Consider the following 13,052-nt stretch of genomic DNA (forward strand, 5'->3'; position numbering starts at 1 on the left):
CATCTGTATGTAAGAGGAAGTGGTGGGAGACTTTACGCTACTGGAGCTGGAATTACCACTTCTGAACTTTCCAGTGCTGTTTCCATCTACTTCTGGGTGCTTTTTTGGAAGTTTGTTTGGGGTCATTGTTCTGCTGGAAGATCCATGACCTACTACGATGCAAACCCAGATTTCTGACCCCTGGCACTACATTGCAACCCAAAATCTTTTGGGAATCTTTACATTTCAAGGCACCCTGGGCCAGAGGCATAAAAACAACCCCAAAATCTTTCAACTTCCATCATATTTCACTGTAACTGTTCTTGTATTTGTAGGTCTCATTCTATTTACAGTAAACAAAATTGTGTGCTTTACCAAAAAACTATATTGGTCTCATCTGTCCACAAGACATCTGCAGGCCCTATAGCAATAGAAAGGGCAGCCCGATGGTCCTCTACAAATAGTGATGAACCTGGAAAAAGTGATTTTCATTGTGTCACACACCACATGGTCAGATAAGGTATTAAAATGAAAAACAAAATACATTTCCTGTAGAATGTTTTTTTGTTTTTTTTACCATTGAAAGCAATACAAACATGCAAAAGCACTGCGTGTTTACAGCGAATATCTGACACCATACTCCAGGGATTGGCGCATAAGTTTAACAAAAGAAGATCAGAGGAGCAGAGTTGTGAGATTATTCGCACATTGCAGAAATTTAACTAGCGATGTTTCTTTGAAATGTGTATAGGGTCAATTTATGCTGCAAATGATGAAATGTACAGTTAAACCATCACTGTTTTTGCAACTAAATAAGCTCTGATCTTTACCACTGCGGCAGGTCTGCTATGCAAAGTCCACAGCAAAATGTCCTGTGTGAATGTGTTCGCAGGGTGCAATTAATACACGGAGCATGCGATTTAGTACCAAGATGACAGCACAAAGCTTCTTCTATACATGTGTTAATACTGTGCCTGGTTTTCATACCAAAGTCTTCACCTCTGATTTTATTATGTTTAGATCTGTATTGTGTAATTTTTGATATTTAATAAACTAAGTCTGTTCCAAGTACCGTCGTGGATGTTTGAACCCATATTTTTAGTATTTACATTGATTACTGGAGTTGTCCCCTATACAGTAACTATATCCCTCCTTTTGATCTATGGTCCTAATCTTTACATTTGTGGCTTCTCATGTTCGGATGAAATTATAGCAGTTTGTTGTTTGTTTTTTTTAAGCAAAATTGATGGAAAAAAGCTCCATAATACATCCGATCGGCTTTTGAGCTTTTCCATTGACTTGTAGAAAGTGTCTAAGTAAAAAAAAAAAAAAAAGCCAGAGGAATGGACGCAACACTTCTTTTAACCGCTTCGAGTTTTTAGAAATCTGAAGCGGTTAAAGGACGTTGGAAAGCTTGAACATATGACCAGCAAGTCGTTTTTACATAGAAATGCATATTCATTTTTTTTTGCATGTCCTGTGATAAGTTTTTTAGCTGCCTGTGAAAATTGGTCCGATGTCTGATCACAATGCACCTCAAGACCGTGACAGCTTCAGTTATTTCTATGAAGCAGTCCTGCTCAATCAGGAGACTTTCAACCAGTCTGCATTGCGATTGGACATCTGAAAGAGCCCTTACTCTAAAATGCTGCCTCTCCCAGTCATGCACCCCATTTTTTCCATCTCCACCCCACCCCCCATGTACACAGAGAAAGACCAGTCACTTAACGGGAAGAAGCAATCAGCGAACTAGTCAGCCGGGGCACAGTCCCCGATCAGCTTTTCAAGTGTCACAGCATTTCAACATACCAGTCTGTTATTGTGCAGATGGGCTCAGATTCACGTTGCTCACAATTTGGGTTCTCGCCTTTTAGGCCTCCAAACATGTACTTTAACAGATGTCTGAATATATGGAGCTGTTCACACATCTATTCTTTGTAGATCACGTGACCACAAAGAAATTTAAAAAGTCAATTTTTTATCGCCGTTATGAATAAAAATTACCCATACAAGTCTATGGGTCCGTGAAAATCATGAACAGCACATGGATGGCATCAGTGTGCTGTCCGTAATTAATATTGTAATTCTTAAGATATTTATTTACATTTTCCATACATTGGTGATGAAACACTGATGGTAAAAACTGAAGCATTGACAAGTCTGATCAAAAACACTGACACTTGGATAGATTTTATTTTTGCATACGTGAAAAAAAAAAAAAAATCACTGACATCTGAATGAGGCTTTAAGGAGACTACTATTGAATATGTGAATAACCTCTTTATACCTGAAAATCATAAACGCTATTCAGGAAATAGGTGGTAATTTAATGATTTAATGTGTCTGAAAGCCCAGTTTTGGATATATTTCAGCAAGCTCTACAGCAGTGGACCTACTTTGGGAGACATTTAATAAAACTAATGAAAAGGAATAATGAGGACATTGCCTCAGCCACTGATCAGATCCCAGTACTGCAATAGGAAGGCAGGTACACCGAACCTTACATAAAGTCAATGAGGACATAAGCCCGACAGTGCCATTTCATTTAATAAATACGGTCGTCAGCACAATTTAATCTGATGTAAACGTACACACATCAAAATAAAAGAATGTAACATTAATAAGGAAGGGGTGGGAAAATATAAAATAACAAATAAAAAAAAAGAATAAACACTCTGATCATGACATTAAACGGCAACATAAAATTCTAGTCTGCATTGCTGGAGAACGCAAGAACTACTGCAAGAAGCCTGCACACAGGAAGCGCCCATCGGGTGTGCAACAACGTATCAAGTATTCTAACTGGAGCGTCTTTCATATGACTACATGGTCATGTGTTCTGGCAGAACATAGGAGATGTCATCCCAAGGATGTCGATATAATCCTTGCTTCAGCCTCTTTTGGTCCAAGTAATGTCCTGCAAAAAAAAAAACATTAATGTATCATAAATAGTTGGATAAAAGATGTCACCAGGAATTAACTGTTTGTTATAAACCATGTGTTAACAGCACCACACTAATCCATATTGTAGCTCTGAAGTGAATGAGGTGGAGATGTAACATTACCTACACCCTTAATCGCATCCTTTTCTTTCATTATATTTTGTCTAGTTTAGTTTTCACTACATCTAGAAACTGACCAGTACTTCCAAACGAAAAAAAAAAAACAGCTTTAATTTGTTAACAAATCTATAAAAGACATCTGTGTCTCTGGAGCCAATTCTTGGTCCTTCTCCTCGCTGTAAGACAACAGGCTGCAACATAAACCTCCCCCTTTACAGTAGGACAAAAGCTAATTCAGCCTCACCCTTGGCTAGTGGGAAGGGCTTCATTTGGGCACAAAGCATTAAAGAAGTTGTCCACTACTAGGACAACCCCTTCTTAAATTAAATGTTATGCCCCGATAAAATAATAAAGCCTATACTTCGCACCCGTGCCAGCCTGTTCCAATGGTGTCAGTACTCGCTCTTCCCAGGGCTGTGATGTGGTGGAATGACATGATGCCCGGCACACAATCAGCGCTGGCTTCACTGTCTCCACCTTCGCACGAACTGAACATGAAGAGGAGGTCCGGGATGAGCTGTTTTGGCGCCGGCGTCACAACACCGCATCACAGCCCCGGGGAGAGCTAGTACCGACATCGCGGGAACGGCACCGGAACGAGAGGCGAGTATAGACTTATTTTATCAGTGCCAAACATTTAGTTTAAGAAGGAGTTGTCCTAGTAGTGGACAACCTTTTTAACGAAACTTACTAACAGGAGATTAACCCCTTTGTTCCCTGCAAGATTTCTACAAGACATATTTCAGCGTGTTCAGAATCATGAAGAAAAATCCTTCAGACTAAAACCCCAAGGGCAACTATTGTACTAATTCAGTTTATATTAGTTTCTAGGTTTTTTTGTTCGTTTACATGAATTGTATTAGGACTGGATGATTGTAGTCCTGTAACAGTAGTGTTATAGTACAAAGATTGTTTGTTTATGTGTTGCTCTCTATAGTTGAACGAAAAGTGCTATAATCCACATGTGTAGGGCATGTGTAAACTGATCCCTACCACATAGTACAACTACCCTTCGCCATAAACAGTGAAAAGATATTGTCTCAACTTCTGAAATCAGTAAAAATATCAAATAACAGTTATTAAAGTTGAAGGAAGACTTTAAGTCCATCTAGTTCAACCCATAGCCTAACCTAACATGCCTTAACATGTTGATCCAGAGGAAGGCAAAAAAAAAAACCATGTGGCAAATAGTAAGCTCCACTTTGGGGGAAAATATTCCTTCCCGACTCCACATACGGCAATCAGACTAGTTCCCTGGATCAACGCCCTATCAAGGAATCTAGTGTATATACCCTGCAACATTATACTTTTCCAGAAATGTATCCAGTCCCCTCTTAAATTTAAGTAATGAATCACTCATTACAACATCATACGGCAGAGAGTTCCATAGTCTCACTGCTCCTACAGTAAAGAATCTGCAGGCAATCTTGCCTTGCGCAGGCGTGTACTACGGAGGACAGAGAATGAACTTCAATCCAATATTGCGGCCGGCATGCTGCCAGCGGGTAAGGAAAGGGTGAATCAAACACCTGAAAACTCCGCCCATATGACCGAAAACAGGTCCAGCCAAATTCAGGTGACAGGTTCCCTTTAAGCTTACTGGCCTATAATTTCCGAGTTCAGTTTTTGTCTCCTTTTTGAATATTGGCACCACACTTGCTATACTCCAGTCCTGTGGTACAAACCCTGTTATTATGGAGTCTTCTAAGATTAAAAATAATGGTCTACCAATGACTGTACTTAATTCCTGCAGCACTCGGGGGTGTATCCCATCCGGGCCTGGAGATTTGTCAATTTTAGTGATTTTTAGATGCCTCCGTACTTCCTGCTGGGTTAAGCAGGTGACATTTAATGGGGAATTTTTATCACTAGTCATTTTGTCTGCCATGGGATTTTCTTGTGTAAATACTGCTGAAAAAAAGTCATTTAGCATATTGGCTTTTTCCTCATCCTCATCCACTATTTCACCCACACTATTTTTAAGGGGGCCAACACTATCATTTTTTAGATTCTTACTATTTATGTAGTTAAAGAATATTTTGGGATTATTTTTACTCTCTCTGGCAATTAGTCTCTTTGTCTCAATCTTTGCTGTCTTGATTTGCTTTTTACAGAATTTATTTAATTTTCTGAATTTATTTAATGCCTCATCAGTCATCACTACCTACTTCCTTTAATTCTCTAAAGGCTTTCTTTTTGTCCCTTATTGCGCCCCTTACAGCTCTATTTAGCCATATTGGTTTCCTCCTATACCCATACGGTATATACTGTGCACAGGTCCTATCCAGGATGCTAATAAACGTCTCCCATTTTCTTTGTGTATTTTTATGTCTCAGGATATCGTCCCAGTTAATTGCACCAAGTTCATCTCTTATCCGTTGGAAATTTGCCTTCCTGAAGTTTAGTGTCCTTGTAACCCCTCTACTACACATCTTATTAAAGGATTCATGAAAACTTATTATTTTGTGATCACTATTCCCCAAGTGACCCCCAACCCTTATATTTGCTATGCGGTCTGGCCTGTTGGTTAATATTAGGTCTAGCAGTGCCCTCCTTTCTTGTTGGGTCCTGAACCGGTTGTGAAAGGTAATTGTCTCTCATAGTTGTCAAAAACCGATTACCTTTGCTGGAACTGCAGGTTTCTGTTCCTCAATCTATTTCTGGGTAGTTGAAGTCCCCCATAATAATGACTTCCCCCTTGAGTCGCAGCTTCATCTATTTGCTTTAAGAGGATATTTTCCGTTGCTTCCATTATTTTTGGAGACTTATAACAAACCCCTATCAGTAATTTATAATTTTTTCCCCCTCCCCTTATCTCCACCCACAGGGATTCTACATTTTCATTAGATTCACCTATATTATCACGCAGGATGGGTTTTAAAGGGAACCTGTCACCCCGTTTTTTGAGATTGAGCTATAAATACTGTTAAATAGGGCCTGCGCTGTGTGTTCCTATAGTGTATGTAGTGTACCCCGATTCCCTATGTATGCTGAGAAATAACTTACCAAAGTCGCCGTTTTCGCCTGTCAATCAGGCTGGTCAGGTCGGGAGGGCGTGGTGACATCGGTGGTTCTTCCTCAGCTTTACGTTGGTGGCGTAGTGGTGAACAAGCAGCGCGCGATCTGCGCTGTCATCCCTTTCGTCGGTGGGGGCGGCCATCTTCCTGGGGCCGCGCGTGCGCAGATCGAGTGCTCTGCTGCACGGGGCTTCAGGAAAATGGCCGCGGGATGCCGCGCGTGCGCATTAGAGATCGCGGCGGCCATTTTCACAAAGCCGAGTTTGCATCTCAGCTTTGGGAAAATGGCCGCCGCGATCTCTAATGCGCACGCGCGGCATCCCGCGGCCATTTTCCTGAAGCCCCGTGCAGCAGAGCACTCGATCTGCGCACGCGCGGCCCCAGGAAGATGGCCGCCCCCACCGATGCAAGGGATTACAGCGCAGATCGCGCGCTGCTTGTTCACCACTACGCCACCAACGTAAAGCTGAGGAAGAACCACCGATGTCACCACGCCCTCCCGACCTGACCAGCCTGATTGACAGGCGAAAACGGCGACTTTGGTAAGTTATTTCTCAGCATACATGGGGAATCGGGGTACACTACATACACTATAGGAACACACAGCGCAGGCCCTATTTAACAGTATTTATAGCTCAATCTCAAAAAACGGGGTGACAGGTTCCCTTTAAGGATGATTTTACATATAGACACACCCTTCCCCCTCGCTTATCCATTAGGTCATTCCTGAACAGACTATAACCCTGCAAGTTAACAGCCCAGTCATGGCTCTCATCCAGCCATGTCTCAGATATCCCCACCATGTCATAATTATGCTACAACAACATTAATTCTAACTTGTCCATTTTGTTGGCCAGGCTTCTGGCATTAGTATACATGCACTTTATGTATCTCTCTGTACCTCTATTCTTTCTTAAATTATTAGTTGTTCTAACCCCACCCCCCATGCCGCCGCCACCCCCAACTTCCTTATTTGTGCCCAGGTCTCTATCTGCACCATCTTCCCCTCCTATAAAATGAATACACCACCCCCCCCCCCCCCCATTCCCTAGTTTAAACACTCATCCAACCTTCTAGCCATTTTCTCCCCCAGCACAGCTGCACCTTTTCCATTGAGGTGCTTGTACAAGCAAGTAATTTTGCAACTTACCTCCTTTTACTAAAAATCCTCTTTGTTCTTAAGAATGTTGAGATTTTTAATTCTCTAGTTTACTACTCATTGCCTGGGTAACCGGCCAACTATCAGCATTGGCCAGTGTCCTAGGCCAGGAGCACAAGCTTTGCTATACGGCTTACAAGTACGGCTCTGAAGCTAGCCAGAGCCCCAGCTCCAGTATTCCTGCTCTACGCTGATGCTGCCGAGGCATAACTGCTTCTTCTGCTAGAAGCACTTGAGGGAGAAGAGTTTTGGCCAGTGGAGCAGGAATGCCAGTAGTCTGAAATGTCGATCATTAGGTGTGCACCACCCTCCAAGAATTTCTACAAACTGTAAGAGAAGTATATAGCATAAATTTTACCGATAAAGCCCATGCTTCGTCCTAGCACAAAGATGCCGTTCAGTGCGCCAATATCAATGTATTCATCAGCTTCTTCCCTAATAGGAAAAAAAAAAATTTTAAAAAATCCTCAAAAATAAAAATCTGAAAAGTTAACAGTAATTTAGTGACTAGCTGATCACTGCCACATTGTCTCCATGTCCTGCACAAAAACCAATAGATACCATACACCGCACACAAAAAGGTTATTGAAAGCTTTCATCCAGTCAATATACAAGAACATAAGATTATAGTTACCTTGTAAAAGACCCACAGTTCCTCAATAAATCCACGAAGGCAACACCAATTAGACCATCTACATTCAGGATCAGATTCGGTTTCTACCAGTGTTAAAAAAAAAAAAAAAAATGTAAAAATAAAAAAATATATGAATTATTCCTTAATTTTGTGCATGACATTATAAAGATTGCATTTAGAGTAGATTTCTCTCCCTTAATTGCGTTTTTTATTTATTTAGCTTTTGATTCTAAAAGGTAGGAGAAATAGATGAGGAAAGTAGTATAAATCAGCGTCCCCGTGATAACTGAACTGATCTAGCAAGTCCCAGCAGTTCTCATTACGTAACTCGTGCATGATTATTACGTGGTCTGTGAAGTTGAGATAACAGACTTTGATTTACTATTCTAAGTCCACAGGTATAGAGTTGTTCCCCCCCCTTATAACAGCTCCCACTATTCTAGCAAAACTTTTCACAAGATTTTGGAGTGTATTTATAGGAAGTTTTGCCAATTCATCCAGAAGAGAATTTGTGAGGTCAGACAAGAGGTCCGTGCCAGCAATCTCCATACTAGTTCATCCCAAATGTGTTCAATGGGGTTGAGGTGTCTGTGTGGCCGGTCATGTTCTCCCACACCCATGTCTTTATGGACCTTGCTTTATGCACTGGGGCAGTCATTCTGGAACAGAAAAGGGCCTTCCGCAAACTGTTCCCACAAAGTTGGAAACTACAATTGTCTAAATTGGTATACTGAAGCATTAAGATTTTCTCCTCATTAGAAATAAGGCTACGTTCACACTAGCGTTGTGCGCCGCTGCGTCGGCGACGCGACGCACAACGCACCGAAAAACGCGTGCAGACGCATGCAAAAACGCTGCGTTTTTTGACGCGTGCGTCGTTTTTTGACGAAAATCGGACGCAAGAAAAATGCAACTTGTTGCGTTTTCTTGGTCCGACGCTAGCGTCAAAAAAGACGCACGTGTCGGAAAACGCAACAAACAAAAACGCATGCGTCCCCCATGTTAAACATAGGGGCGCATGACGCGTGCGTCGCCGCTGCGTCGCCCGACGCTATCGCGACGCACACTAGCCGAACGCTAGTGTGAACGTAGCCTAAGCCGACCCCTGGAAAATAACCCCATAACATGATCCCTCGTCTACCAAACTTTACCACTGACACAAAGCAGCTAGACAGGTAACGTTCTCCTGGAATTCACCAGTCCCAGAGAATGCCAGCGAGAAATGTGATTTCTCAGTCCAAAGCCCAATGTTCTTGTGCTTTACACCACTGCATGTGACACTTGGCATTGTGCTTGGTGATGTAAGGCTCGTATGTAGTCACTTGGCCATGGAAACCCATGCCATGAGGCTCCCAGCATACAGATTTTGTGCGGATAATGATGACTAACTGACTTGGAACAACAGTGGCATCTTATTACAGGATCACACATAAAGCCATTCATTTACAAATGTTACTATAGACAAACTGCATGACGAGGGGCTGGATTTTATACACACATGTCAATGGGGCTTAAAGGGGTATTCCCATCTCCAAGACCCAATCCAAAAATGTAGTAAATGTCATGTTAGTATTAGCAAATGCTTCCAATTAGAAATGTGGTATAGTTCTTCTGATTCGCTATGTCACTTACCCCATGTGCAGGGCACTTCAGTAGCTAAGGTATCCATGGTTAAGACCACTAACAACTGTCACTATATGAGTGCTCGTAGCCAAGGATACCCAAGCTACTGCAATGCCCTGAACATGGGGTAGGCAACATAGCTTATGAGAAGAACTATACTACGTTTCTAATTGGAGATATTTGATAATTATAATACTACATCTACTACATACTGAGATTGGATCTACAAGATGGGAATACCCCTTTAAATGAAAAACATGAATGAAATGATTAAAAGGGGTCCCCCAATACTTTTCTTCATTTAGCGTATAAAGACTGCATTATATGCTCAAGATGTGTTTATATTATACTTACATACTTCAAGGGACTACTAGATTATAAAATAAATCAGTGAATAGTCAAGTATTCTTAAATTTATGAGAGATTATAAATAACCTTTGATGTGGTGATCTTTTCCACTTCCAAAGCATAGTCTAGCAGGGGAGTAGCAGGGAAGTTTTGTTTGACATAGTCTTTTAAGATCTGTACTCGCATGTCTGGATTGTTGATCTAAAAACATAAATAAGTTTAAAAAAATTTTTTTTAAAAAGACCAATCATTAAACCAAAATGGAAAGCTGTTCTAGATTCCCAAGACACAGAAAAAATATATAAAATTACTTCTTCACCACCCACAAATAAAGTATACATCAAAAGTAGAATTTAATAAATATATAGGGTACTTACAGACTTGACTCTGTGCCCAATGCCCATAATAAGTTTTCCTTCCTTCTTCATCTTGTTAACAAATTCCATTGGGATGAGACCGCTGTCAAAAGCTTTGCTAAACATCTTGGCAGCAGCATCAAGGGCACCACCAAAGCGATCGCCCTGTAAAATATTATACAGTATGTTGGCACAATGTAAATATTTGGAAATAAGTGCTCACCCTGAAGTTTATGGTGAACTTACAATGGTGAGTAGACCAGAAGTAAGACTGGAGATGAGATCTTTCCCAGCTCTAGCACAGACAATAGTGTTATGAGCTCCAGATACGGCCGGTCCATGGTCTGCAGTTACCATCAGACACATTTCAATAAAGTGGGAGGCATACTTGGGTACCCTGGATGAAGTAGAAATGGTTAACTTAAGCAGGTCTACAAGGTTTAACAATATGCATAAAACATAACGACGACTCTTACCGTCGTTGGAACCAAAGTAGCCCCAATACTCCACCGATGCCAATGTCCTCCTTGAAAACATCAGTTATGGGCATCCCTGCATAGATGAGCTCTTGTCCCCTCTCATCACAGATACTGGTCATGAAGGAGGCAGGCTTTCTGATCAATCCCAACTCCTGAAAAAAAAAAAAAAATACAATAAAATATTTTTCTTGAAAGGGAACCCAACAGCAGAAACATGCTTCCCAAACCACGCCTAATACCACTTGCACCCGCTCTCCTTGAGTGACAGTGCACTGTCCTTATGGACTTGTCACATGATCAGCATGGTTCCCGGGCAGCTTCTAAAATGTATTAAGTCACAGGATTTCAGGGTAAAGCATACCTGCTTGAAATGACGGAGCCAGACTCTGTATTGTGTCGCCCAACATTCGGGCAGCATGGATCAGCTGTCAGGATCGAAGACCAGGCATAGACCACCAGATTGGTGGGGGTTCAACACCAGACACCCTCACTTATCAGCTGGTATTAGCTCCAGCAGCAGCTGGATGTAAACTGCACAGGTACGTTTAATATGTAGTAACGCCTTAAATAGGATTGGATCTGCAATACACAGCAGGGACCACTAAACATTAGGATGGGAATTGCTGTTCTACGCCCCAGTCAATACATCCAGCTGCTGTCAGAGCTAATAAGTGGAAGTTGCTGGGTGTCAGAGCACCATTAATCTGATATGCTAGGTGTAGGTCATAAATATATTCTGACCAGACAATCCCTTTAATGATTTGCTTTCAGATAGGTTATATTCTCATGACAAGTGCCTACCCTTGCCCAAGAGTAGTCCATTGGAACTGTAGGAGGTGGCACCTCCTCTGCTGGCACTATTTCTCCCTTGGCAACCAGATCTTCGTATACGGACCTGAACAGAGTACAGAAGGTTACTTTGGTATTGCTTAGGCTGATCAGCTTGATTACAACCTAAAGCACCCAAAAATTATATATGCGATATACTGTATGAGTGGCATTTAAAAGAGCATTCCCAGAATAGAGATATAACACCCATCACTAGAATAGAGGTCTCAAAGCCACTTCTCTTCCTCACTATAACAAAAAAAGTGAGAAGGAGCTTGAATGGAGCAGCGGTCAGGCACACACAGTAATGATAAACTTGGTCACCCAGAAGATATGATGCCGGATTTTTATATCAGATTTACAAATGGATAATCTGTAGCACAAAGTAAAGAGATTGCAAAAAGCTAATCGAAACATTGTGAATAATCTCTATGCAGAAGAGTACCAGACTTACATCCACTCAGATAAACTTCTGTCTGTGGATTGCACCCTTTACAATGCATAGGGTAAAACCCACTGCAAAAGAAAAGAAAAGAAAAAAAAAAAAACACACACACACACAGCATGGAATCAGCAATGGATGTTTTTTTTCCTCCGACATGTGGACACCTAGTCAGCCCAATAGATGTTGAAAAGAGCACCAGGGGGCTTTTCACCTATCCTGTAAGTGAGTCATTAGTGTCTACTATGGGATAACCCCCTTAATGGATGCCATATAGAACAGTAAAGTGGAACTAATAAAAACCTGCGACATGTTAATCTGACAAATGCGCTCTGTGCCATTCAGAGTCCACCACCTAACAAATACCTCTTTTCACAATATATACATATGAATAATCTTCTAGAAGAAAGCACTGCATTACAGAAATCGAAACTATGTAAAATTCAGAATAAAAAAAAAAAGAAAAACACAAACATAGCTGAAAAGTGCTGAATTATTGTCTCACTTACTGAATTACATCACCCAGTTCATCAAAGCTACGCGGCACAAACACTCCTGCTTCTTTCAAGGCCTGGTTTTTGGCAACCGCGGTTTCAGAAGCCTGGTTGGCACAAGCTCCAGCATGTCCAAACTGTACCTGTGGGTCAGGAAAATGGGTTGGCAAAAGTTTAGTGTTGACTAACCTCTGTTTGCTAATCATACAGAATGCAAAAACATGCAATACAGATACCCAGAAGTATTTCCAAATAAGGAACCTTTCGGCTTTTCAAAAGTAAGGCGCTCCTGACATGGGTAGTAATGTCACATTTTACAGAAATATTGGTGCTGGATGTTCTTGGAATTTGGAGACCAGTTATTCTATGTTGTGAGAGAATAACCTCAGTAAGGCATAAGTTGCATGTCCAACATTCACAGTCCGAGCAAGGACCGCGATGTCCAGACGTAGGCCTCCTGCCTCAAACTCAACAGCCTCATGTATGCTTATGAGGCAGCTGGTCCAGACATCAGGATCCGTACTCTGATTGGAAATGTCGGATGTGTAAAACTGGCTTGTTGTAATGCAGCCTAAAAGCTTATTCCACATTCATTTTGTTATTTTAACACCGAGGTAAAAAAAAAAAAAAA

The 13,052-nt window shown here is 41.3% G+C and overlaps 1 protein-coding gene across 2 annotated transcripts in view; it reads right to left on the bottom strand.

The window, feature by feature from the left end:
• Positions 1–2,508: 2,508 nt before the first annotated feature.
• Positions 2,509–13,052, bottom strand: part of ACLY (ATP citrate lyase) — a 79,819-nt gene continuing 69,275 nt past the window's right edge. For both annotated transcript variants that reach the window (XM_069751784.1, XM_069751783.1), the window contains 9 exons: positions 12,437–12,564; positions 11,459–11,552; positions 10,655–10,809; positions 10,425–10,575; positions 10,200–10,343; positions 9,910–10,023; positions 7,852–7,934; positions 7,576–7,652; positions 2,509–2,896 (listed from right to left, as the gene is read on the bottom strand). In XM_069751784.1, the coding sequence (XP_069607885.1) occupies positions 2,802–2,896; positions 7,576–7,652; positions 7,852–7,934; positions 9,910–10,023; positions 10,200–10,343; positions 10,425–10,575; positions 10,655–10,809; positions 11,459–11,552; positions 12,437–12,564 (1,041 nt within the window). In that variant the 3' untranslated portion in view covers positions 2,509–2,801. The remainder of the gene's footprint in view (positions 2,897–7,575; positions 7,653–7,851; positions 7,935–9,909; positions 10,024–10,199; positions 10,344–10,424; positions 10,576–10,654; positions 10,810–11,458; positions 11,553–12,436; positions 12,565–13,052) is intronic.

This window comes from Ranitomeya imitator, chromosome 2 (genome assembly GCF_032444005.1).
Source record: "Ranitomeya imitator isolate aRanImi1 chromosome 2, aRanImi1.pri, whole genome shotgun sequence".
Classification (NCBI taxonomy): domain Eukaryota; kingdom Metazoa; phylum Chordata; class Amphibia; order Anura; family Dendrobatidae; genus Ranitomeya; species Ranitomeya imitator.